This window comes from Typha latifolia, chromosome 13 (genome assembly GCF_019914945.1).
Source record: "Typha latifolia isolate L0001 chromosome 13, TyphaL0001v2, whole genome shotgun sequence".
Classification (NCBI taxonomy): Eukaryota; Viridiplantae; Streptophyta; class Magnoliopsida; order Poales; family Typhaceae; genus Typha; species Typha latifolia.
In genome coordinates, this window is record NC_133098.1 from 2050396 (window position 1) to 2077483 (window position 27088).

General features: G+C 34.7%; 2 protein-coding genes across 13 annotated transcripts; one reads left to right on the top strand and one right to left on the bottom strand.

The window, feature by feature from the left end:
* Positions 1-401: 401 nt before the first annotated feature.
* On the bottom strand, positions 402-10346 carry LOC140800312 (uncharacterized). Its single transcript, XM_073155031.1, has 14 exons — positions 9918-10346; positions 9292-9368; positions 8523-8681; positions 7171-7384; positions 6989-7075; positions 6741-6880; positions 6393-6473; positions 4449-4513; positions 4116-4291; positions 3322-3452; positions 3134-3221; positions 1866-2079; positions 1459-1565; positions 402-1284 (listed from the first exon to the last, which is right to left on the bottom strand). The coding sequence occupies exons 1-14, from the start codon at positions 10083-10085 to the stop codon at positions 778-780; spliced, it is 2214 nt and encodes a 737-aa protein (XP_073011132.1). The 5' UTR covers positions 10086-10346; the 3' UTR covers positions 402-777.
* Positions 10347-12193: 1847 nt separating this feature from the next.
* LOC140800392 (probable DNA helicase MCM9) lies at positions 12194-26822 on the top strand. Of its 12 annotated transcripts, XM_073155149.1 has the most exons (24): positions 12195-12505; positions 12594-12696; positions 12769-12871; positions 12979-13117; positions 13713-13779; positions 13953-14127; positions 14643-14742; positions 16385-16482; positions 16874-16939; positions 17346-17438; positions 18748-18864; positions 19563-19635; positions 20594-20660; positions 20843-20924; positions 21635-21756; positions 21915-21982; positions 23715-23824; positions 23889-23936; positions 24015-24167; positions 24398-24494; positions 24638-24759; positions 24867-24963; positions 25732-25806; positions 26719-26822. In XM_073155149.1, exons 1-20 carry the CDS (start codon positions 12375-12377, stop codon positions 24454-24456), a joined length of 1974 nt encoding a protein of 657 aa, XP_073011250.1. In that variant the 5' UTR covers positions 12195-12374; the 3' UTR covers positions 24457-24494; positions 24638-24759; positions 24867-24963; positions 25732-25806; positions 26719-26822. The 12 variants fall into 12 exon arrangements, with proteins under 12 accessions (XP_073011260.1, XP_073011250.1, XP_073011248.1 ...); XM_073155147.1 differs by having other exon boundaries at positions 24867-25806; XM_073155148.1 differs by having other exon boundaries at positions 25732-26822.
* Positions 26823-27088: the final 266 nt, after the last annotated feature.

Sequence of the window (27088 nt, forward strand, 5' to 3'; positions counted from 1 at the left end):
TGGCGAAAAAAAGAAACCATAACTAAATTTTAAGCCTCCAAGAGGACTCCATGATCGATGTAGCCACACCGATCCAGTCACCTTCCTGCCAGACGTAATATTCTACTTTTTGAGAGGTTAAAATGGCTCATATTGTATGTATAGTATGAATATTTTCAAATATATCAACTTAATTAGGGAATTATTAAGTTTTCACTTATCTTAAAAAATTAAAAAGTATTATGACCTCTGAGAAATTAGATGTAAACAGAGTGCAAGAATCGCAATGTTTTTCCGAACATCAAATATCGTATAAAAACAATGGGCGAAAGAAGAGAAATATTCAGAACTATAAATCCTCTCATTTTCAACTACAAAATGGTCACTCTCCCGATTCGCGCATAGAAATGCAGACAAAAAACTATATCAATAATTCTATATATCACATTACTTTGAATTGTGATCAGTACAAGGGACAAAATAACCAAAAACGACACACTAAATGCCAATTTACTCCAAAATACAAGTCATCCGTGCAGACACATAACTGTACCCATGGATGATGGATGGTCCCACTCTTTAATTGTGCTATCGTTCTCTGCCAAACTACCTGTTAATGGTTCATGCCTTCGAGCTTACATGAATACAGCATTTAATATGCGATTGAAACCTCCTCCAGGAAATCTGCCCACCATTAATCAGGTCTGTACATTTTCTCTTTTCTTCTTCCACCTAATATTTCATTATATATTTACCGGAAAATTGGTGTATTCTAGTTTAAAATAAATTTGTCAACTACTATCTTGCTGAACCTGAATCTGTTATGTCCATATCATCATCATCGTCAGAATTCCCTTTCCCGTCCTTCGGGCGCTGCTTTAGTTTTTGAAAAATGTCATCAAGAGACTCAGACGAGGAGATTCGTGTGTGCTGAGGTCCCTGAACTTGCCGCAGAGGAAGAAACTTCTTAGACCCCATATTTGCTTTGAAATTCTGAAAACCATTCTTCATTGAGGCCCATGTAGAGGTAAGCCCAGCTGATGAGCCAACTAATGAACTATTAGATTGCTTTTCTGAACTGCCAGCATCAAGCAAGGATACGGAAGCAGATGATATCTCTTTCAACACTGGGTTGGATGACTGCCTCCCTTGCTGTTCTCTCATGGCAGCATACTTGTTTGCAATACTTTCCCGGCTGTTACCATATTTGTGGTTTCCTTCCTTCAGAGGTTTTGATTGTCCACCATTTTTTCCGTCCTCATTGGCAGGGGGTGCTACCATTTTCATCTCCAATATGTTTCTCTCCTGAATAAAATAAATAAGAAAAAAAAAGTGAGAATATCCAGATGCAATGTCTATGACCAAATCCATTCTACAGAGAGCAAAGTTAGGAGGATGAGCAAAGGAAGCTTTCTTGACTTAAGTAACCAGGCAAAGTAGCCTGAGCTGGTTGATACAAAAACAAAGGATATGACTTACCAGGGGTGCATTTCCAGATTCAACATCTGCAGTCGTACTATTAAAGTTTCTTGCCAATGGAATAACTTGTTCACCGACTTTACATCCTTGCTCAAGCCAACTCCTCTCTGCACAAAATATAAAATCTAGCCACATTAGTTGATTGACACTAGGTACCATGAGTCAAACAAATTTTTAGGACAAAGTAGATTAACAGCTGACATATTTTAACATTAACAAGGAAAAACTCTAGCAATTGAGAGAAATTGGACAATCTCTATTAGGTCAAATGACGAAAGAGCTTGACAAGACCAAGAAGCTAAACATCATCTACCAAAAATGTAAAACATCCACACCAAAGAAAAAAGGAAAAATAAAAGGAAAGAAAACGGCCAAGGCCTTGAAGATAGATGGGATGTTAGTCTCACCTTTCTGCAGAATAATCATTCCAGACGGATCAAACCCATCCATATCCTCTTCTTCGCTTTGGAATTTGAACCTTTTCCAGCTTCCAAGAAAATCAATTATTCGTCCAAAGAAATTACTGGCAACCAGTAGGGTATAAACAACCATAATAAGTGGATATATTTTGTTAAAACCTTTCCCAAAGAAAGGGACGGCATCATCAATATTGCCCATTCTCTGCATGACAACATAAATGTCAATCACTATATTGCTGAAAAAAGGTATCATGAAATGATTAAGATTGCTCTATAAATGATAGATATACTGTGCACAGATTCACAAGGTTGAAATATCACAGATGCGACAGATGAATGATTCAGCAATCACATCAAATAAGAGATAGAAATGGTTAGTTAACTATCAACTAACCAATTTAATCCTCTAGATCAAAAAAGTGTCTTTTTCCTCTTTCATTGCATTAATGGAATGTGGAATAATAAGAACAGAGGTGTACATACGAATACAAGATATAGAAATAAGCACAGCATAAGCGCCAAGTCCAAAAAAGCAGATATATAAGAGGTAAGTGCATTATGCTAAAAAAGATGAAGATTCTTTTATGACATTTAAAAATGGAGATGATAAAGATTCATGAAGGCCAACATCTTGTTTTAGATTGGAGATAAAGATTCTTTCATGAAGGCTAATAGATACTCAACATTCCTGGGAAGATCTGGCAAAACATCGTTTCTTACATTGTGGTCTTCTAGCCATGCTTAAGGAGATTAATTCCATAAATTTCTGGCTCATTTTCCTCATCCATCATAGCAGGACAGATGTGAAAAGCCCAATAGGAAGTACTTCTGCAAGCCCAAAGTTACTAGCTAGTCTAAAAAAGGACAATTGCTTTTCTTTTCATTAGAAGTTACATGACAAGATAATGATAGAGGTGTTTTACTGTCAACTGGATAATTATATTGTACATTAGGATCTCTCTAAGCCATTAATATGTACATCGAATAGTGTTATGCTTGGTCATTAGCACACCAGGACAAACTCATGTGTAGTGATCCTTGACGTGACCTCACAAGGGATGCTGCATAATTTAGTTCTTCAGTCATCTAAGATACAATAGTCATAAGAAAACACTTGGCTGTTGCCTGTTATTACTGCAAAGGTTACAACAGAATAGAAACAAGGCTAATGAGATTAAGAAAATAAGAAATAGGAGCTGCATATCTTGATGCCAAAACTAAAAAAAAGTTTAACAGGTGAATAAATTGCAACATACCTTTTCAAAAATAGTTTTAGCATTACCATCAAGGCGAATCAGATTTAAAAAATTATAAGATATAGGAGGTGCATATCTCGCAACCATTCTGCAAAATATATTTTAATTATAACAGCTGAAATTACTTCAATAGAATAAAAACAACTTGATGAACTCTGAATAGATTAATCTAGAAAAGAGAAACTTACGAGCATATCATAAGCAAGCTGACTGAGCTTGTTTGTCTCGGAGTTAATGAGTAAAACATCAGCATTCCAATCTTGAATAAGGAATAATATGTGCAAATGCACATATACATAAGAGGAACAAATGCAGCAACCTGAAAAGGGAGAGATTCATAATTAACTAATGAACAAATATGGTCGTGGAGAGGTGAGCCTACATTAAACCTTTTGATAGAAGATTCAACAGTTCTTTAACCACAGTATCAAATCGGTCTTAGTTATTCTCAAATGATATTTCTGTTCCAATTCTGCCATTTGTTCTCCCTCTGAAACAAACTCTTCATTCATTTAATCAAATGTTACTGTGAAATTGCATAGTTCACACTTTTCTGGCTCTTCCCATCAATTATACTATAATAGCCAAGGCATTTCTATAAGCAAAGATGGTTGGACCTCAAGATCTTTGGTCTTCACTCGGACACGATGGGAAAAACTCGATAACTTCTTATGGATTCATTGAGGTGATCGTGATCTAGTTCATGGCTACAAGGTTTGCTATGATTTTGTACTATTGTTCAACCATAAAAAGTGTAGATCTAATTGCTCTAATCCATCATAAATTAATTGTTGCAAATTGCCAAAACATAACAGATCAGGGATAACCAGAGATACCTTTCCATGTTTCTCTCTTTAAGCCTTTTGATTATATACTCGCATGTATTATGGATACTTAAATAAAATATACTGGATGAAAGTAGATAAGCTGCAATTAACACTCTAATCCAAAGATTTGATCATCTTTTAGCAAAGATTTTTACCTGTACTAAGACCTCTTGCTTTCTCACAGCATTTATAAGAATGGAGAAAAGAGATAAGTCGACTCCACTTGGCAACAAAGTTGCCTCAGCCAAAAGAATGGCAGCTGACATGCAACCAAGGATCACCGCCAATGCTTTCTGAAGCTGCTTTCTAAATATACAACGCCATAATAATGCTGAAACATTAAAACACTTCAGGCATTAACTCCCAAGGACAAGCAATGCTAAATCTATGGTTTCTATTAATCAAGTAACAGACAGTACAGACTTATTGCTGATTATATAGAAAATTAAATTTAACAGTTTTCTTCATGAAGATAGATAGAGGTATACCCATAATATCAAGAAAGGATCCTAGTGTGCCTGATCGGCTGTCTCTAAAACTTGAAATATATCTCCTGCAACAGTCACCAGCCAAATAATTATATATGGATCCAAAACTGACATTCTAAATATATAAAGAAAGTTTATTTGACGACAACATACATCCTTTTGTAAAGAACAAAATGAGAACTATGATTTCTTTAGCATAATGATATCCAAATCAAATCTGGAATGCTTGTCATGCATGACTAAATGTCTAAATGCATGGGCAAACCAGATCTGGCCTATCAAGTTGACAAAACATTAGTGGCTTACTCAAATCAAATGTTTCAACTCCTTGGGGAATTCTTAGTTGAAAGTTTAGAAATTCAAAAAATTAAAGAATGAAATAAAATTCATGTATGTTCGTAAATGGCTGCATGCACTTCTCTGTGGTGATCATGATTCATGAGAACAACTTTAATTTCTATAGAAAATTAATAAATTGTTTAAATCATTAATCATATGATGAGACATCCAAAAACAATTGTCTGCATGAGCCATCATGATCTATGATATAAGATGTCTAAAATATATATTTGAAATGCATCTTTCCAAATGATTAATTTATCACAAAATAATATGAGAAAGGAACAAAAGGGAGTTTTCTGATGTATGGTTTAGAGCAGCCTAAATGGTATGGATTTGGTTATGCAAGAACTTCTACATACATAAAATGTTGCAAACACTGAATAATGGAAGACATGATCAATCATGATGCATATCTAGTAGGAAAAGAACCCAATTATTTATTCTTTGGAAAAAATAAAGCATCAAAAAAGATTTGCAGATGCTTGTAATGTTATAACTAGAATGTTAAGCTGGGAATGCCATAACCTCTATAATCATTCCAGTAGTTTGGAGCACTGAACAAAATGTATATCAGGTATCAGGAAGAATACTGTCTATATACCTATTAATCCTACTCCATATTATTATCCTACCAAATGGAAAGGATACAGCAAAAGAAACCTGATGGCAGAAAAGAAAAGTATGCCTTACTGATCTAGCTATTTAGGGTCCATCAAAGCAAATGTGAACAAAATGAGCACAATGACAAGATGGCAAGTTGGTTGGACTCTGGAAAGGCATCATTGACTCGAAGGACGATGCCTGTTTTTTTCTGTGTAAAAGGGAAATCTCGGTGCAAGGATAGTACGATTTCTTCTGGATGTCCTTTTGCAAAGAAGTTAGTTTTCTTAAAGATCAATCAGAGGTCAGATGAGTGAATTATGAAGCCTGAAACTTGCAGGAGGTGATGCATTAGACTATGTTCATTCAACGTTCTTTGTTAAAAGTACACTATGTTTGACAAACAAGATAGCATGTAGTAGATCTGAAACTCAATAAGGCTTGGAGACTATCAGATTGAAATCAAATACACCACCTTGTGTGTTGTATTTGAAAGTAGACTTGGTCAGATATAGGAGATAGTGTTGTGGTCAACGATGAGCTGGGCGATCGAACCGTCGGCAGAGCTCAGATCGGGGGCTGTGAGGCGTCGGGTTGTGAGAATGAGAAGATGAAAGGAGCTCGGCTGGGGAAGGGCGGTAGGTGGAAGAAGACCAAACTAGTTGTATAACAATAGGTTGTTTGTATTGCCTAAACAAACTTTTTCTAAAAGAAGACCAAACCAGTTGCTTGGATCAACTTGAAAGAACATATTTGCCACTAAAATTTATATGTAAAATTGCATTGTAATTTGCTTCCCTGCTATGAAGAGAGAAATCCAGAACTAAGATTTAAGAATAAACATCATATTAATAAAATAATGAAAGTGACAAAGAATGACATAGAGGACTTGTCTCCATTCCTAAGAATTATTAGTTTTTTGGGGGATCATGTTGTATATGATTAGATAACTTGTTTAAAGATAACCAAAATCATTTTCAACAAGAACAGAAACAAACAAACCATCTATTTGAATCCCGACGCTCGTAGTTTTTGATAGTATCTTCTAGCTCAAGAGCTTCCATGACATAGGCCATGTATTCACTGCCAAAAGAAAGAGTAAGCTAATGAATGAGCATTTAATACATATCACAGGTACAACACCAATGACAACTAGTATAAAATCAAGTTTAAAAGACATGCTTCTATAATTTTAGAAACTTCTATTGTAAATTAGAACCTATAATATCATTTCTTCGCCTTTATTTCGGATTGCAAAACTCTCCGGTTCTTAATGGGTAAAGACAGAGTCATGCAAAATGATTATGCACAACAAAAACAGTCACTTTCAAATGGCCACATGTTCCATACCTTTTACACCGATAGTACTCCTCTCGAGCCATTCTGAGTTGTCGTCTAAGTGCAGCCATTGTTTTATCATCAGTATCATAGTCCATATCATTTTCTCCTAATCTACCACCTGACGGTTTAAAAGATTGATCCTCCTGTAACTGAAGAAAGGTATGTCAGATTTGCCGCCAATCACATTGAACCATAACACTAGTTACTGACGTATCCATAGTCAACCAAAGAAATAAACATTCATAATAAAGCAGTACCATTTGAAGCAACATTTTATCAATAACATCCATATAAGGCCTTAGTGGATCTCGCTTGGACATTTGATTTGATGTCGCTTGTGCAACCTAGGGCATAATAAAAGGAACATAAAATTTGAGACTTTGGCAGAAACAAGGAAACTTTTTAAAATCATCAAATCATTAAAATGAAGCAAACATACAACAATTGCATTTGAAAATTCTTGATGAGCATCATCAAGTTTTACGGCCATTTTTGCAACCCTATGAGAGAGAACTTTTTGGCGGTTACTCCAATCTGCATTTCTCCAAATAGTCTTCGGAATTTCGCTCAAACCAAAGCCAAGAAGGAATGCACCTGTAACTAGCCCAAAGGTATTTGAGCATGCCATGGCTAAGCCCACAATACCTCCACTCCTGTCAATCGAATAAATGAATAATTACGGACTAGCTTTAAAATAAGTCATCCATGTGTAAGGTAAAATAAGGAACCACTACAGACAACAAAAGAGTAATATATGAAAAGATCTTAAACACTAAACTTAGACAAATATCTCAGATAATAAGGCATACAACATATCCGTAAACAAACTGCCTACTACAACAATTCGCCAACTTCCCCATTGCTCCCGTTGGTCTTCTAGTTCTCCAAATCAGTGTATGATGAGCTAAGAGAAATGAAGCATTTCCCCTAGCCACATAATGCAATTCTGGCAAATAGTGGGACGTAGTTACTAACTATGGAATATTAATTATTTCAGCTATCAGAAAAAATATTCTGTGATTGTTCCATCAAAATTATTTCCTGTTTTCTCTGAGAAAAAAGACTAACTTATTATCTCATTGCTCTGCCAAAGTACTTGCATGACATAAAAGAACACCTGAAATACATTTCACTTACCAATTGCTCCTGCAATCTACTTTCTGCTATGACTTACATACACTTCAATTGCATAGCATGTGAATACCAAGATAAGGATGTTAAAATAAGTTACAGCTAATTGTCTTAATCTTAATAAGGCCATGAGCTAAAAACCAAACAGCACACGTCTTAATTAAGGTTCTAAAACCATGTATATGTGTAAAGGTGCTGGGACATTTTCCAAGTCACGAGTTCTGAAGTTTTTCTTCCTCAAGTTGAACCATATTGCATGCAAACAACCACATATCTTCCAGTTTGAACAACAAAAATGCAGAAAACGAAATCGCGGCCTACTTGCATTTGCTACTAGAAAGCCCCTGGACACTAAAATATAAGAGAATCCTCCATGGCAACAATGGAACCAAAAAAAATGATAATAGATGTATGAACAACTATGATAGTTGGTAATGTGAGAAGGCATTAATGAGGGACTTCCTAACTCTACAAAAGAAACTGTATATTACATGTTATAAAATTGAATAGCTGCAGAGTGCAAGGCACTACTTCTTACAAGAAAAGTACATTGATAGCCAAATGACTAAGCTACAAATATTTGTACTTGGAAGTATATTAAAAAATATCACTAGCATAAATAAGATGGAATACTCAAGTCCAACATAAAATGATACAAACCAATTCCGATGCATCACAATAAGCAGAATAAGTCCAAAAAGGCCAATAGATCCCACAACTGTATAAAAGACTAGGTTCAAATGGATGCTAGTTCTCAGTCTTTCTTTCACTGTGAAGTCTCCAGCATCTTCATAGCCCTGAATTGTGGGAACCACAGCCCTGTTTAGGTAGACAGAAATAAATAACTAAATTAAAACAATCAGAATATATCAGCTATGCTGGCCAAATTAAATTATGTATATGCAAATAAAAAGACCATAAAAATCACGTTATGACCACTGAATACTATAGGCAGAACAAATATAAGTAATGCCTGAACTAGCCCAGAAAAAAGAGTAAGGTATAGAGGAAGAATGGAGTACATTTATTACTCAGAGATCAATAAAGCAGACTGAGTACTCTATTGTATGTTTATAGAACTAGAAGACTTAGATTAACATGAGAAGGCGAAAGAAATCTTAAAAGATATGGAATATGAATACAAAATCATAGTTTATTTTAGTTGATAGGTAAAAATCATAATGGTGCATTATCATTATATTTACTTCTTGTATATGTAGATTTATGAACTATGTTAAGAAATCATCACACTATCTTACCATATTGAAAGAGTAGTAATCCTAAATCAAAGAGATAACAATATTCATATTTTATTGTTTTGATGATCTCAGCTAGTTAGAGGATCCATAGTTGGTTTTATTATAGATAGTCATAGCAAATGTCACATAAACTTGCAGAATCTAAATGAAATTAAAATTAAATGGAATACCATGTCAGGATGAATGTGCTCCAATAAGACCAACTCCAGAAGAATGCAATGCCACCCTTTTCATGACCTATAATTGTCTGCGAGGCAAATAGGAGTACATAACAGATTAGACAACCAGAGAAAAAGGAAGTTAGCTTTCCTTAGAAAGGAAAAAAAAATACTAGAATTGCTTCTAAAGTTAGCTTTCCTTAGAAAGGAAAAAAAATACTAGAATTGCTTCTTAGAGCACCAAAACTCGATCCAGAAGTGTTTTCAAAACTAACCATTTTTCTATCCAATTAGCCAAATTTGTAGTACACAAAACACCGTAATTATTTCCAACCATATAATATTTGGCGCAAAATGGAGATAATCCACCACCTAAGAACACCCAAAACGTAGGAAATCTAAGGAGTTCCTAAACCCTACCGATATCTATCAAATCTTCTCCAATTACAAAACCAAATCAAAATCAAATATAAGATCAAATCCAACTTTTTTGGAATAAGAAAATATCCCAAATTTGCCACAAATCCTCGATCAACAATCCAATTTTATCAACGCAATACAACAGAACATCAAGATCAACGCCGAAATGAATAGAAATCCAAATTCCGCGATAAGGAGGGAAAGTTGTTAGATCTTACGGTCCAGATGTCGGCGGGCACCAGGATGATGATGGAGAGCGAACAAAACCACGCATACCCGACGGTGAACAGAACGTATCGCGGCACGTCGGGCCCCGCGAAGTACCGGAGCGTTATCGTCACCATCCCTAGCGTGAGCGGGAGCGATATCAAATAGAAGACCCACATCTTTGCACTCCTCCTCCTCTCCTCCTCCTCCTCCTCTTCGTCTTCCTCCCGGAGCAACGAATGTGGAAGCGGTCAAAGAGGAAAGGGTCCGATGCGATCAGCGTAGACGAGGAGGGAGGAAGGAGAAAGAGGTGGTGGGAAGGGAATTAAATAAAGTGTGGACAACCGCGGAACAAGTTACCGGGGGGCTTTGGGTCGCGGTGAGTTTTTACTACCGAATCGCTTTTCTTGCGTCGGAGGGAAGCGATGACGTTGGTCGGTGACGGTACTGCGCGCGTTCGCAGGAGTTTTGGGTTGGGGTGCGGTCGCACGGCTTAAGTCGTACCTCATGCTCTTGTGCGACGAAAGGATCCGGTACGTCTTTAAGAATTTATTTATTAAAGTTTTTTAAAACTTATTTAATATCATTTTTGCTAATGTTGTCTTAGATTATAAATTATATTATATCCCCCATAATTTAGCCCAACTGCAAGTAATATTTTTAATTTAAGCAATTAACCCCTTTGATTCAAACTAAGTTGCAATAATTAGACTATCGTTAACCAAAATATAAAATAATATTTATTTATCTACATGCTAACAATGCACATATGGTTAATGATTTATATTTAAAAAATAATAATTACTGCACTTTAATTTAAATATATGGTGGCTAAGTGTTTAAGTTTAAATACAAAAAAAATTAGCTAGAAGGTATGGAGACGATGGAAATTTTTTTAAAACATTATATCTAGTTTCAAATTAAAATATAAAATTGCTTAAATATTACAGGCTAAATTGCATTTTAATCGTTTCAATTATAACCTAGTAGTGCTACAGTTATTTTTCCATAGTATATATATATATATGTGTGTCAGTGTGTGTGTGACATTGAGACTACCGTTTGTTTTGCGTCTGAAATTAACATATGAATATCGCATGACAAATTCTAATCCCTGGTAAGCTTAACATAGCACTTCACTTGACTTTTGTTTGTGTAGTAGATGGTAGGGTGTAATTTGAATATTAAAATCACGCAATTGACTTCTGCCTAACAAATCACCAGATCCATAATTAAGATCGCAAAACGTGGTTGAATGGTTGCTGGTGCGGAAATAATAAATGTAGCCTCCCAGATTAATATTATCAAGACTGTTTATATTTAATCTTAAATTAATGAGAAATGGAAGTGGTATTAGTCTAATATGTACGTATATTTAAGTTAATAAATCATATAATTGGTATTTAGTAAGTTAACAGTTACTATTGGTAAGATGATTTATTATTATACTAGTATCTTCATTTTAGATATAATTAGCTGACGATTTGGATTGCACTAAGATGGGGTTTTTTAAGCACCACCATAACGTGCGCATAGGTGCGCAGCATAACAATCGGGTAGAATGTGTTTATTTAGATTAAATTGATTAGATTGTGTGCATTAACATAATAGGAACAACTAATAGTGATTAATAATCGATGCTTATAATTAAGTGACTATTTATACTTTTACAAGAATTAAAATTTATATTTGATTAGTTATAATTTTTTTATATTGTTGTTTTAATCTGTGTATTTTCAAGTTAGAGAAAACTACGTACAAAATAGTTTTGATATTTACTCGTATAAATTGCCTATGTTTTATGTCAATTATTAAAAAGCCGATTACATGAAAATTAATAATAATGAAAGTACCCCTTGTAAAGAATTGGTTGATAAAAAATATATACTGGCACTTTAGGAGTTAGAATATCTATTATTATATATTTTTAAGGTGCCACGTTAGTTTTTATTTATTATTTTTGTCAGATAAAATTTACCAGTATAATTTGATAATTTTGCCCTCTTGAATTTTGTTTTGTACTACTATTTTTTTCTAAACTTTTTAATTAAACTGTAAAATATGAATGATGTCTACATATATAACAAAATAATTGAACTGACTAAGGTTTATGTTAAACGAATTGCTAGTATTTGTTCAAATTGGTAGTAGTTTTTAAATTAAAAAGGCAACTTTGGATGCAAGACTTAATTAAAAGTACAGAGAGACACGACGATATAAAATAAAATTTAGTGGTTAAAATAAATTTGATCAAAAGTATTAGGGTAAATGATATTTTTTTAAAAAAAAAGGAAAAAAAATCAAGGGGTAATCCAGGCTCTGAGTCACGTGCCGGACCATGGCTCGTATATTGGATTCCCCCAGATACTTTTGATGCGAACCCGATAAACCACTTCCTAGCTCACCTCTTCCCGCCTAAAGGCTAAAACTCATCGCCTCCTCCTATCCCACCATTGCCTTGCTTCTCGATGGCGATGCCTAGAGACCCCGACTCCCTCGTCAAATCCTTCGCCAAGTTCCTCATCAAATATCACTCTCCCGATCTCCGCTCTATTATTCTCTTCCCTGACCCCAAACTCCACTTTCCGCTCTTCATCAAGTAAGTCCCACTTCCTCACTCTCTCGCTCTCTCCTCCCTTCCCTCTTTCCATTTATTTATCTCACTCGTCTCACTCTTCTACTTCCAGCTTCGCCGAGCTCCTCGACTTCGACCCCGATCTCGCTCACATCCTCTTCTCCCACCCTACGGATCTCCTCCCCCTCTTCGACGAAGCCGCTCTCCGATCTCACGTAAGCCATCTCCTTCGTCTCTCTGTTCTCTTTCTTCATATCATTCGATCTCACATGGGTTCTTGTTTCCAGCGCGTCGTTCTCAAGGAATCGGCAGACCTGACGGAGATCGCGAGCGAGAAGGAGTACATCCATGTCCGGATCAACGTCAGCGGGTCCCCGTTGGAGTTTCCTGGTAAGAGTTTCTTGCGTTCTTTTGTTTTTTTTGTTTTCGTTTTTGTTTTGCTGATGGTTGTGAGAAGGGGAATGGTTTAGGGTTTTGTCGTTTCCTGCTTGTTGCAGAGACGTTTCCGAGCATTGGGAGGGTGAGGATGAAGCATCGAGGGATCCTTCTTACCCTTAAGGGTACAGTCATAAGGTCCGGGGCGGTTAAGATGATAGAAGGAGAGCGTGTGTATCAATGCAGGAAGTGCAAGCACAGGCAAGGGTCTCCATGCTTATTTCAATCTCAAATGTGTATTATGTTTTCAAGGATTGCTGCACATAGGCATGTATGTTTTTGATTTGTTTAAGCTAAACCATTCCTTTTCTTGCCCATGGAATGGTCAAAGTTCTATATATAATTTTTGAGTAGTAGCTGATTATGACCTACTTCTGGGTAGAAATAGTTTGATCTTTGGCCTGATACCTATTCTCATAAGATAATGTTTCGAGGTATATTTATCCTGTTAATGACAAACTACATCTTGTTGCGACTGTTGCATTTTGATAAAGATTAGATGCTGTAACCTATTGCTTCTTGAACATGCATGATGGGTAGGGAAAGTTTAGCTTGTTCTAGCACTGATAATAGACTGATGCTTACAAATTCATATCGGCAACCTTGTAGCAGAGGTTACAGTTATATTTTATTATGATTTGATGCATATATGTTAGTGCTCCTTAGTAGTCTTTTCTGTGCTTTGCTTGAGCATCCATATTTCCATGATGTCTAAGCTGTTCAAATTTCCTTATGATACGTACATCTGATTTATTCGAGCATCATAAATCATCAACCATTTTATTATCTTGAATAGGTTTAAAGTTTATCCAGAGCTGGAGACTGGAAACCGTATAAATCTTCCTATTTCGTGCCCATCCAGGGTACTGTCCTATATTCATAGTTTCCTAGCTTCCTTAGTCATTCCCATTACATAATATTTGATTCTAGCTGTCTCTACTAACCATGTTTTGCAGTTATTACTGCCAATAATAATTAACCGCTTCAAACTCCAACTTTCTGCAGCAAATTGGTAAGAATTTATCTAATGATTCAGGGGTCTAGAATCTGCGAGGGGACAAATTTCCAGTTCGTGGAAGATAGTATGGTGTGCCATGACTACCAAGAGATAAAGATCCAAGAAAGCACACAACTTTTGGGTGTTGGATCTATACCTCGTTCAATTCCAGTAATTTTAATGGATGACCTGGTGGACATTGTGAAAGCTGGAGGTATGCAATCTTGCCTAGACCCTAGTTCCTTTTTTGTTTCTGGTATGTCTTTGCCCTTCCTTCTTCTAGACTTGTAAAAATGAGAATGAAAATCAAGAAAGTTATGGCAGTATATGCTGCAAAAAAAAGCGGGAGAAAAAAATAAGCATATATATTTCTTGCTCCCCTCCTAAATAATGATGGAAGATACTGAAATAATGAGTGGCTTTATCATTATTATGTCCTAATTAAACTAAAGCTCATGCCAGTTTCACTCTGGAGTTGTAAGAGCCAAGTTTGTTGCATATGCGATTTGTGTTTAATTGCTTAAATAACAAGATTTTGGCTCAATACAATTTTTTCTACACATGGAAGTTCACATGTATAGTTGCATGAACTTCTATGGTTGGACCTATTATGTGGTAACATACTAAGGTCTGTGGTCATCTATCTTACTGTTTTGGTTTCTTTTGCATGTCAACTATCATGCTAACAAATAAATTTATGATTGTTATCTGATCTTTTTCTTGCTTCAGATGATGTCATAGTTACAGGTGTTTTATCTGCCAAGTGGTCGTCTGATTTAAAGGATGTCCGTTCCGACCTTGATCCTATGATAATTGCTAACTATGTAAGGTAAATAATTGTTTCTTAATTATTCTCTGAGAATCTGTTACTTTGTCAACTCAAATTGCTAGCTTTCCATTTTTGTATTTGCCACTTTCCTATTATTTATAGCTCTTAGTATTGATAAGATAATTGACCTTTCAACTTTATTTTACTCAGCAACTTCTTGACAGTCATATTCTTTCAATATTGCTTCCAAATTTTGACATCTCTTAAGAGTTTAAACATCTAATGGAAAAATATATCCTCATGAATCTTCATGTTTAACTTTATTAGTACATTACTAGCAAAGCTTGCTATCTCAATTTCCTTAGCCTGTAGAGTCAGAAAACAGGAATCGAACGCGCTCCTTAGTCCTGTGTTAGGGATGCAAAGATATTATGCCCATTAAACCGAGAGTAGCTCACTGAATAGAGTTAACTTGTGGAACCATAAGAATAAAGGTGTTTCTACCTTGCTATGTATATGCATAAGATTTTTCTTTATCATTCCAATTAAATCTTCAAGGTTTATAAATGGAAGAGATGGTGGAAGGTCCGTGAGTAATCAGTTTGTTTTCCTTTGAGACGGTGCCGCTATCGATTTTTCCGTTTCTAACCAGAAGTTTCAAATCCAGGAAATTTTTGGCATCCTTTATATCATAGATATGATTTTTCTTTATGAATTTAAGTGTATCAGTGCCATTAGAGTATATGGCTTCTGTTCAATGTTCAATATCTCACATACAACCCCAAACATTACCCTTGCTGTTGTCCATTTCAAACAACAACACACAGCCACAGTCAATAGCTAGATCAACCTATGGCCTTGGAATTCAAGGCTTTTATTATAAGTCCGCTGTTCTGGTATTAAGATCATGATGTGGCATGATAGTAAATTTGATATTGATCGAGCTACAGTTTGTAAAGGCTATGATTTTTTAATTTACAATATACTAGTGTGCTTGTGAGAAGAAAACATACTACTATTCTTTTCTGAAGCCACTTTATAAATTTATGTATATATATATATATATATATACACCTGGTCAACATTATGTCTAGATAACTACTTCATGGAACTATATCTCATTTAATTGTTTGTTAACTCACCAATTTCTCCAAAAGTTTAAACTACTAAAGGATGATGGTTTTTTTTATATTTTTTATATTCTAATTCTCATCTTACATTGAGCTTAATACATTTAATGGACACAAGATATGGATATTCAATTAAATGGGTGGATCCATGGATGCATATCTTTAATAGGTATGCTTGGTGGGATTTAAACTCATGACCTCATGTTCTAATATTATTGACTTACGAACTTCTCCAAAAGTTTAAGGTGCTGGAGGATGATGTTTTCTTTTTATTTTTCTTTTGCACTCTAACATAGCTCATCATGACGGTTATAACACTACAAAATTTACCATGTGACCAATAAATTTATTTCTCTTGTTTGTTTTTTTTGGATTAACTAGTTTATTGAAATGTACTGGTCTATCAAATTTCAGTGCTTATAACATTTTTACAAATTTTACAATCTATATACTTAAATATCCTGCTGACCAGAATTGTTTGTTGGTTGCTGGTGGATTGAGGATAAACAGTTACCTAAATAGTAAATACATCTTCTAGGCTTTCTACAATCTGGTGTTATTTATGTCTTCAGGAGAACCAATGAGTTGAAGTCTGATATTGACATTCCTGATGATATTATCAAGAAATTTGAACAATTTTGGTTAGATTGCAGAACTACTCCATTGAGAGGTAATATCATTCTATATTCATTTACTTTGTGTATTTTGTTTGGATAAAAGCCTAGTCTATGTTTTTATTCTACGCAGCATACCATGCTTTCTAAGAAGATATCAGATATGTATTTACTTTTCCTAGGATCTAATAAACACATCTGCTGGCATCATTATATCTAGAGAATGCTTGCGGTTACATGAATAAGTAATTTTGCTGAATAGAACAATTTTTTCTGTCTGTAACTATTCTCTGGTTCCAGTGAGAAGCTTGTCCTTTTAGTTCCATTTCATGTTAAAATGTTGTAATGCAACTTTCTCTTAAAGCATATTTTCTAAATGAGTCCCGCTAACTTTTATTTATCCGATCTCCATTATATGCTAATCTCTTCTTTATGTGGGTGTCACAGGAAGAAATACCATTCTGCAAGGTATTTGTCCTCAAGTTTTTGGGCTTTTCACAGTCAAACTTGCAGGTATGTAAATTTGATGTGCATCCAGCCGCATGCATTATGACGAGTGATTATTACAAAATTTGTGTTTAGAGCAGAAACCTTTTCTTCTTGACATCACTCTTCCTGAAACTAGTGGGTTACGATTTTTTGCTCAGTAAGAAATTTACCACTAAATTTAATATATAAAAATCATAGTTTTGTAACAGCTTAAACTTTTATAGTACTTGGTGAGTTAATATGATACCATAATAGAGTTTAAAATATAAAATCTTTGCTCATTTAAATCTAAAAGTCTACTTCTTTGGCCCCATCAAATTGTCTTAGCCTCACAGTGAGAGGAAGCATTAAATATAAAATATGAAAATCATCATTCTCTAAAATTCATGTTTGCATCTACAGCTATCTTAATGAGATATTTGAATTTCAGTTGCTCTAACGCTGATTGGAGGTGTGCAACATGTTGATGCCTCGGGGACAAAGGTTCGTGGAGAACCTCACATGCTTCTTGTTGGTGATCCAGGTACTTCATGTGGAACATGCATTTTTCATGAACATCATTTTTCCTTTCCACTCTTGTATTAAAACATGGCCATTATTTAGTAATCTTGGTAGAGAATAATTCTTTTGCTAATCTTAAATTAGATATGAGTACTGGCACAACTTTCTGTGGAGGATTCCAAGGTTTTTTTTTTTAAAAAAATTTGTACAATATCAATTCAAAGTGGTTATCTAAATTTTCCAGCTTCTATACATCTTTGATTTTGTTGAGACTGACAAAATAAGGCCTGATAATTTGAGTTGCAGTTGCTAAGGACTTTCATGGTAAGTTTGGAGGAGATTGTTTGTTATTAGTATGAAAAATGAGTTACTCATGGAGTATTCTGAAATGGCTTGGTTTTTTTATGATCTTCTCTTGAGAAGTTGAACTGTGTATTGGCATCCTGGTTGTATAATGGGCAATTTTTTTTTTCTACCAAGTTTTGTTATTGATGGCTAGTGATTTATGAGCAAGAAGTTTTTCTTTTCCTCATGCACTATTTCCAGAGTTGTCTTATGATCTTCGTAATAGGACGGTAAGAGCTGGTTTATGTTATGTTATATAAATTCTCAACGTGGAAAGATTTGTTCAGTGTTTTGCAATGTACCTCCCCAAGCCATTTACACCTATACTGCACAAAGCTTGTCCTAATTTCATGTAATCATGCCTAACTGAATATGTTGAGCTTTTTTCCTCCCACAAGAAGTATACTTTATAAACACTTCTTTACTTTAGAAATTGTCCATTGAATGTTGGGTTTGACCATCCTGCCCTTTTATTATTTTATACTAACACCCCCTTTTGCTTCTGAGCTCAAGACATTTTAATAGGCCTAAGATGTGAATTTGGATTAAATTGATGGAGGTTATATATTTTAAATAACAGATAGGCCTATGGGATCTAGACTCAGGGCTTCTTGTTTTGATACCATAACACTCACATATTTATTTAAAAGCTTAAGTTGTCAGAGAAAAGTGCTTTTATACTTTATATTCTAACAGTGTTATGCTGTCCAATTTACTATGTTTTGAGACATGGTTACTGATCTAATTCTTCATTTTCCAAGCCAACTTATCTACAAAATGACCTGCATGTTATGTTGCATTTCATGATCTGAGTGCTGATTAATGTGTAGTTGGTAAGCTATCGGTTCTTTATCCCATCCGATGTACATCACTTCAGCCTGCCTGCCTGAGAGATAGCTTAGATACTTTTATCTCATGGAACTTGTCAGCATTTGAATGAAGATTAACAGATATAGTTGAAAGAAAGCATCTCTCCTGACTTTCAGGTACCGGTAAATCTCAATTTTTGAAGTTCGCTGCTAAATTAAGCAACAGATCCGTGATTACAACTGGGTTGGGAAGCACCAGTGCTGGTTTAACTGTTACTGCTGTGAAGGATGGAGGTACTTATTTGTGGTTCTCTTATATTTATGAGTTTATACCTATGGTAGTTCAATGATTGGTGCTATACTTGAATCTTGTGCTCAACAAACTGGACGATATGTTTGAATGTGCTGAATTTATCATTGTCCAAATGCTATATTATGTTTTGAGTTTAAACCTTTGGTAGTCTAATGATTGGTGCTATACTTAAATCTTTGTACTCAATTTTTTCCCCAATTTATCTAGAGTCCCATGCCAAACTAGACATTATCTCGAATGTGCTGAATTTTATCATTGACCAAAAGCTATAGTATGTGTTATGAAGTATGGAATTATGTGAACATCAGGCTAGCCCAAAAGATGCATATGATGTGCTTTAGGTCTGCAGAAAGTAAATTGTGGACTTTCAACACAATGAATCCATAAAGAAGGAAAAATTGTATTCTTTTTTCCTAGTTTCTATTTACTCTCTTATTGTTCATCTTAGTTGTGAAAACTTTTAGGTTTCTGCATGGTAATTGTGGAGGAAAGTTAATAAATCATAGTATCATTATCTCAGTAAATGATAATTCTTTCCTGTTATTTTTCAAAGGAGATGCACTTAATAATCTTGTCTTTATGTAAGTCTTGCTAGGTGTATCCTTTATTTTGCTACTGTATATTCAATTTGTTGTCTCACTTATTATATCTTATCAATCATTATGTTATTAATTCGTAGGGGATTGGATGCTTGAGGCTGGGGCACTTGTTTTGGCTGATGGTGGACTGTGTTGCATAGATGAATTTGATAGGTTTGATTTATATAATTAATATCTTACTGCTTCATTTGTTATACAGTTGAAACTGAAGTGTCATTTTTCTCTTACTATAATCATCAAGTTTTGTTGTCTCGTTGTACATGAATCTTGTTTCTTTCATCTACTTCCTTATGAGAACATGACGGTCCTGATCTAATGATCATATACTTACATCAAACTTTTTTCTTGTCACATATACCGCAGTCACATTAGTTATGCATCCAAAATTAGTGATATTTTACTGGACCACAATACCCTAAGTCAGCCTCAGAGTATAATTGCCTCCAATACTGTTACCAATTTACCATCATTTTTTCATTCTTATCCATAGTATCTGATAATTTGAGTTTCACAGCCTGTTCATGGAGTTTATTCACAAAGTTGTCCGTGTATGCATTGAAGACTGTTATGGTTATTACTTTCATGACTAGTTTCTATAGATTATCTGTAAGAAAAAGAGAGATTTTATTGACACATTTTTATAGTAGTTATCTTCTGTTGTTATTATCAATGTCATTCTAATAGAGTGATAAATTTGGTTGTATGCACAGTAAAATCTCCTAACTGTTCCAGAGCAACTAGAAAGAGATTCTTTAAGCATGTGCAATCATGTGTACTATCTACTTTACGGTGCCAAAATGGTTTGTCATGTCTGGCTTCTTTCCAGGAATTAGTTTCAACATAATTTTACAGGTTTTATTTTCCAATCATCTTGGTGTTGGTCCTTATCAAATCTATATGGCTTTTAAGAGCTTCACAATTCACCTTGTTTGTGCATCTGAGAAGCTTATGGGATATGGACAGCCATTCTCAATGAGATATCATTTAGACATCCCATTAGACCAATGTATAATTTGCCATTAATGTCATTCTAGAGCGATAAGTTTGGTTGTTTATACAGTAAGCTTTAATGCGACAAGGTGTAGTCTAACACCATTGTCTGCATGTATAGCATGCGAGAGCATGACAGAGCGACAATACATGAAGCAATGGAGCAACAAACAATAAGTGTTGCCAAGGTATCTATTGTCCAACTACTTTTATCTGAATAATCATTATAAGCAATATGCTACTTTTCTATTTATTTATTCCATATTTTGTGGAGTTTAACATATTGACATCAGATACCCGCATTCTATGTTTTTCTAGTTGAACTTAGCATTGTACTAATGGATTGGTGTATAATTGTTTTATTTTCCAGGCTGGCCTTGTGACAAGTCTGAGCACAAGGACTATTGTATTTGGTGCAACTAATCCAAAAGGACAGTATGATCCTAATCAATGTACTTCATTTATTTGATGCATCTCCACTTACTGTTATTCTGTAATTAAGTGGAAATAAATAAATTATTTTTTTCTTGGATAGATAAATAAATAAAGTTAAGCAAAGTTTTTCCATATTGACAATTATGTACCTGAGTCATATCTGGTTGTCATATGTTTGTGTCTAGTGGTGGCTACCTCAATTGAGTTATGCAAACATCAACAAGGTGTTGGGTTTGTGCTTAAACCTATAATTTTAATGGAGAGATCTGATCATAATTGTGCTTCAAGTCCTTTCTCTTTTTCACTTGACTTTCTCTTATTACTGATATTGAATTTTATTGTTCTTGAAGGTTCTCTAGACTCTAATTTTAATCTTCTCAATGTAACATTTTCGGTACATTGTTGCGTATTTGCATCCAAATGGTAAAACTTGCAATACTTCCAATTCTATCTCCTAAGGTTATATGCTGGTATTCTCACACATATTTATTAGACCTAAAACTAAGTAATCCATGTGGAATTATTGTGGAGTCTAGGCATGTCAGCTATTATTGAGTGCCTATTAATATACCTATACCTCATTTCTTTCACTACCAAACAAATTGCAGAGGTGATAAGATTTTTTACCATAGCTGATTTATCATTTGTTTTCTAATTACAAATCTTTTTTTCATACCAGATTATATTACAAATCTTTAACTTATATTGTTGTTTGCTATAACTTCAGCTCTGTCTGTCAATACAAGTCTGTCCGGACCACTGTTGAGTAGATTTGATATAGTTCTTGTACTATTGGATACAAAAAATCCTGAATGGGATGCGATAGTTTCATCCCATATATTAGCTGAGGTATTTCTTTCATTCTCATAACTTCCTTCTTCCTGGCTACATTTCTTGTTCTGTGAACATGTTTTATTTCTCCTAGGGTCTTATAGACGTAAAGTTAACTCCAGTAACTATGAGCATAAGTAATCTTCCTGCTTCTTTCTATATTTGAAAATATGCAGAAAGGTGAAGAAAGAAAAAACAAGAATGATGACCTAGAAAATATGTGGTCACTACCAACGTTGCGAAGGTAGCACTTTGAGTCCTTCAGATATCTATGCTTTTTGCTAGATTATATTTGAACTAGCTAGTGAAATCTGCTTGCATGGATATCCTTATTTGCTTTTCAGGTCAATAGGATTTATTTAGTTTTGGCAAAATGGAGATTGTATATGCATTTGGAAGTGTGAAGACTTGTGTTAGGGCATGGTGCTTCAGGGCTTTTGTGTCATGTTAAGCCAATTGACGCAAAAGCTTAACCTGTTGCATCTACCAACAATGCAGCTTTAATATGACCCCTCCCTTGTGGCTTCAATACTGCATGATGTCTTTTTAAGCATAAATTTCAGAATCTGATGCTTAATTATCTTACCAGTTCCTTTTAATAGCTAATATGAAAATATCTCAACCTGATGGTTCAAAAATATGATGGATAAGCTGTTCCTTTAGCATTAACAAAAGCTGCAGAACTAAAGTGCTATATTTTATGTGTGCATTAGATATCTGACAATCTGTTAATATATTATACCTCTTTAAAGTACCAATGCTTGTCAATCTTTTAGCACACAGAAATCTTACTTGCTATGAGAATGGAAGTGTTAGAAAATATAATAATTTGTGAATGATTGCAAGTTCAAGAGAAAACTCTTTTTTTCAAAAGAAACTTAAATAAACTGAATCCTCAATCAGGCTAATATAATAATATTAAAGTCAAGAAATGACTTGCCTGGAAGGAAGAAGCACGCAATAAAATGCATTGCCCTAAAGCGTATTGCCTCCCTCTCGTGTAGGTTGTCCATGATAAAAAGAATTCCCAAGGTACAATGTTTGCGACCATTCCGGTCTCTCTGATTAGCACGATCATGGGAAGAGAGTTATTTTGATCCTATCTCGTTGATACTTGATGCCAAGGAAAGAGAAGAATGAAACCGTCTGTTTTGTTTTTCAGTTTGCTGAGAATGGAAGGTCTTGTTTGGTTTGAGACTAAACTCCAAACTTGATTAATTAGTTTTATTTTTTAGGCTTAATTTTTTGGAGAGTAAACTTGATTAGATATGAAAAAGATAAAAAGGTGTTTAATTATCGAACTAATTTAGGGGTTACTAAATTAGTTCAGAGAGATCCCTAAACTCAAAGCAAACAAGATCTAAGAGAATACTAGATATGAAACTTTCCCATAAGAGTCAGACAACCTCTGGAAAAAGTTGTAACTAACTCTTCCAACAGTAAAGTGTTTGACATGATTACAGGAAGTGTTTCCACCAAGAAACTACACATTCTGTTGGAAATCAGGATGACACTTATCTTCCTTTTTTTTGACAATAAGATAACACTTATCTTAGACCCGAGAATTTGATGTACTAAACTTCTGCAGCACTATCATTTAGCAAAGGTGGGATAAATATTATATATTTTAGATTTGATTCAACACTTATTTTACATGATTATATATAATTTGTTTTGCAACATTCTGAATGAAATTTGATATACCCAATAGTAGTCTCTTGAGATTTTCCTGGCCACAAAGTATAGTAATACTCTTTTGGATACCAAGTCTAGGTTGGTTGTACAGAAGCACAGGTCTTTAGTTTGTAATGTTATCTAGTACAGCAAAATTCATGGATGGGCATATTCACTAAGATAAGAATGTTAGGACCTCGATGAGCAGTAACTGATTTTCCTGACAAAAACTGATTTAGCTTACATGACATTAACTTGTCGACTCCTAAGATAGTGTCCTTTATATCTTTTGATTATTTTAGGTATATCCACTACGTAAAGCAACGTTTTAAACCGGTGCTGACAAAACATTCAGAAAGAGTAATTTCAAGCTACTACCAGCTCCAGCGAAGATCAGCAACACATAATGCAGGTGAGTATGGACTTGTTTCCTACTAGATAGTTCAGTAGTGTCTCTCACATGACTTCTGGTGCAGCTAGAACCACTGTACGCATGCTTGAGAGTTTAATAAGATTGGCCCAAGGTAGACTTTGACAACTTATATATCTACACAACTATACTTTTGGTTTGTTCCTAATTAATATGCTTGGGCTCCATTCAGCACATGCAAGACTCATGTTCAGAAATGAAGTCCTCCAACTTGATGCTATTGCAGCCATTTTATGCATTGAATCCTCAATGACAACTTCTGCAATTGTTGACAGCCTTGGAAATGCTTTACACTCCAACTTCACTGATAACCCTGACCAGGAGTGTATCCTAATATGCTGCCTCATTTTCTGATGAAAAATAGTTAAATTATTGTTTTCCTGATGGTAGCAGTATATTGCTTTCTATGATAATTTCAGCGAGTGCAGGATGACAGCTTTCTTCGATTTTATGGTTAATTGGTTCACTAATTTATTGGATTGTCAAGCGCGAAATAGTTTCTACTTTCTATTAGGACACCACCTGCGAACTTTTGTATATCTTGACATGCTTCAGATGCTAAACAAGAAAAGATGATCCTCGAGAAGCTTAGAGTGATCGAGGAGTTCCCCTGATGCCACCATCTGGAATATTTGTGACCTGTAGTTATCAGGTCCCAGAAATCTTGCTCATTTCCTCCAGTTATCTGCACAATTAAGAGCGGTGTTAATGATTCATCTATTATTTTTCTTGCGAAAGTGAAGACCCATGGTTATCTCATTAAGAAAATGTTAACGATTCATGTACTATTACCAGGCAAAACAAACTTAATAAATTCATTAGTGCATGGCTGCAACGGGACTTCGCGATTTGACATCATGCCACTATATTCAAACAAAAGAGTCTGCATCAATGTTCAGATAAGTGTGAGCACGTAGGTTCGTACTTGCTACGTGTATTGACTAGACTGCAGGTTTGGATATCAGTAACTGTAACTGATAGATACTAATCTGAGGCTGATGTATGTAATTTGTCTTCACATTAGGTAGCTGTCATTTTCGTAGCGGAGGTAGAGTGCTTCCCATCTTCTCCTAGGGTTTTGATGGTAACCTTCCACTCCTTGACAGCTGTTCTAATGTAAGGTACACACTTATCAGCATCTTCCCTCTTCATTTGCTTATTTGCTCCGCTGTAGTTTTGGATCTGATCTGATTGGTTAAGGTTACACTGTTATAGTGTTATATGATGTTCATGTGATCCTGTCTAATTGTTAGAATAGGTCCTCAATTGACGAGACGGAGAGCTCTCTTTAAAGCAGCTTGGATTTGTTCTGATTCTGATATAACATGATGATTAATAGTATATAACACGATATAAAAGTTCTGCACGTTGATATTGGGAAATCTTGATATTAACAAATATACAGATGTGAATAGGAAATAATCAAATTCCGGCAATCCGAAATGTTAAATAGTAAATAATAACTTGCTGGTATGCTAGACTCTGTCGATCACTTGTTTCTCATAATGTTATCTTGCGTACCAAAATATATTCTCGTTGTTCTCAATCAATAATTTCTCCTGATCATAGCAATAGCAATAAAGAGGCATCGCGGTTGCATAAGCCGTAGGCTCTATTACTTTAATGGATTGTTAGCTTTGAGTGGCTTGTGTCCCTCTTATCCTTTATTATATTGTGTGTACGCTCATATTAGTGAAATTGGATCTTTATTTGGATAAGGAACATACTTGATATGCTAGGCTTGTATCCAGAAATTGTTGTACTTACCATCTAAAACTTGATGTCGGAGAAATTGAAGTTGAGAGTCCCGGCCAGCAGAAAAAGTGTCTGGAAGGAATTAGGGTATATAGTGTTGAATACGGACAATAACATTTCGGTTTCCTGGACAGGCCAAACACTGTGGTCCTGGTTGGATCAGAAGAGCCCAAAACCAGAAATCACATCCGAAGTTCTACGTGTCTACGGTACGGGCTCTTCATTAAAAATAAAAGAACATCCGAAGTTCTACATGCCAGAATAGTTGGCTTATAAATGATATATTTGTCTGGCTTCAATGCAAAATTACGTACATTTGGAACCATAGATAGAATTTAATTGATTTCATTTAGTTAGAATTTGATTAATTTTATTTGGGAAGGAATTTTTCTGCTTGGATAATAATGAAATTGAAATAAAATTCATTTAATTTTATTGTTTGAAACAAAGTAGGAATTTATTTCATTATGTTTCTTTTCCCTATTTTACTCGTAAGCTTCAATAAGAATGTAACTATTAAACAAAATTTTTGATATTGGGAAAACTTAAAATTAAGTAGGAAAAGAATTTCATCAAGTCGGACCTCAAATTATTGGATTTCATTATGTAAAATATGTTCAAATCCATTGAAATCAGCTGAAAGCTGATCACTTAATGATCCCAAACAGCATTTTCGAAGGACTTGAAATTTTAAATCAATTGAATTCTACTGATTCAAACAAGAGTGACGGGATCCAAGATAGGTCAGTTTGGAATAGTTTTTGAAAGTATCCAATATTCGTCCAATCTAAAGTTTAAACCTAACAGGTAAGACAGTGAAAATATTGGTACTAATTTTGCCCTAATTATTCTAGTATTAGAAATTACAATTTAGTATTTAATTTTATTTTGAAGAAAAAATTGTTGTTTTTACTGAACAACTATCATATTTGGAGAATATTATCTTATTCTTAGTCAAATGACCATGCCGTGATTGTGAATTCTCTGTTATTTGAAGCTAGGGCTCAACATCGATTTTGATGTTGCGTCCATCAAGAGTGGACTTCCCATTCAAGTCAAGTCTTCTCCCGTAACTTTCTCCAACAGTAATGTGTGGTTATCAATCTATTGTTTTTATGCAGGATGGTGATTATTTCTGTGTTAAACCATGATAAATGGTAGAGTCGTTGTACTCTTGTTTATTGTATAATGGATTTGGTGCAGCCCATTGTCTCTTTAGTTGAAATTCTCGACAACTTTTTTTTTTTTTTAATGTTCCACAGTTATTGTTTTGTTCTCTTTTATGTTTGCCAGGATTTCCTTTAAATTTGATATCTTTGTTATTTACGATGCCCGATGAAATTTGCGATGCTTGTCACATCCACCTTGTACGGTCATATTGATAGCCTTTTCGCTAATAGTTTTGTATAGTTAGTGTAGCGTTCCGTTTGTTTGTTTGTTTGTTTGTTGTGTGCCTGACTACATTCTTGCATCCACATTCCAACCTATCAT

Coding starts and splice junctions, on each gene's coding strand:
- LOC140800312 (XM_073155031.1), bottom strand. CDS start 10,085: ATGTGGGTCTTCTATTTGATATCGCTCCCGCTCACGCTAGGGATGGTG. Junction 3,222..3,321: donor AGCTTGCTTATGATATGCTC/GTAAGTTTCTCT, acceptor TATATTTTGCAG/AATGGTTGCGAGATATGCAC. Junction 2,080..3,133: donor CTAAAACTATTTTTGAAAAG/GTATGTTGCAAT, acceptor GTTGTCATGCAG/AGAATGGGCAATATTGATGA.
- LOC140800392 (XM_073155146.1), top strand. CDS start 12,375: ATGGCGATGCCTAGAGACCCCGACTCCCTCGTCAAATCCTTCGCCAAG. Junction 20,925..21,634: donor ACAGTATGATCCTAATCAAT/GTACTTCATTTA, acceptor CTATAACTTCAG/CTCTGTCTGTCAATACAAGT. Junction 21,983..23,714: donor TCACTACCAACGTTGCGAAG/GTAGCACTTTGA, acceptor TGATTATTTTAG/GTATATCCACTACGTAAAGC.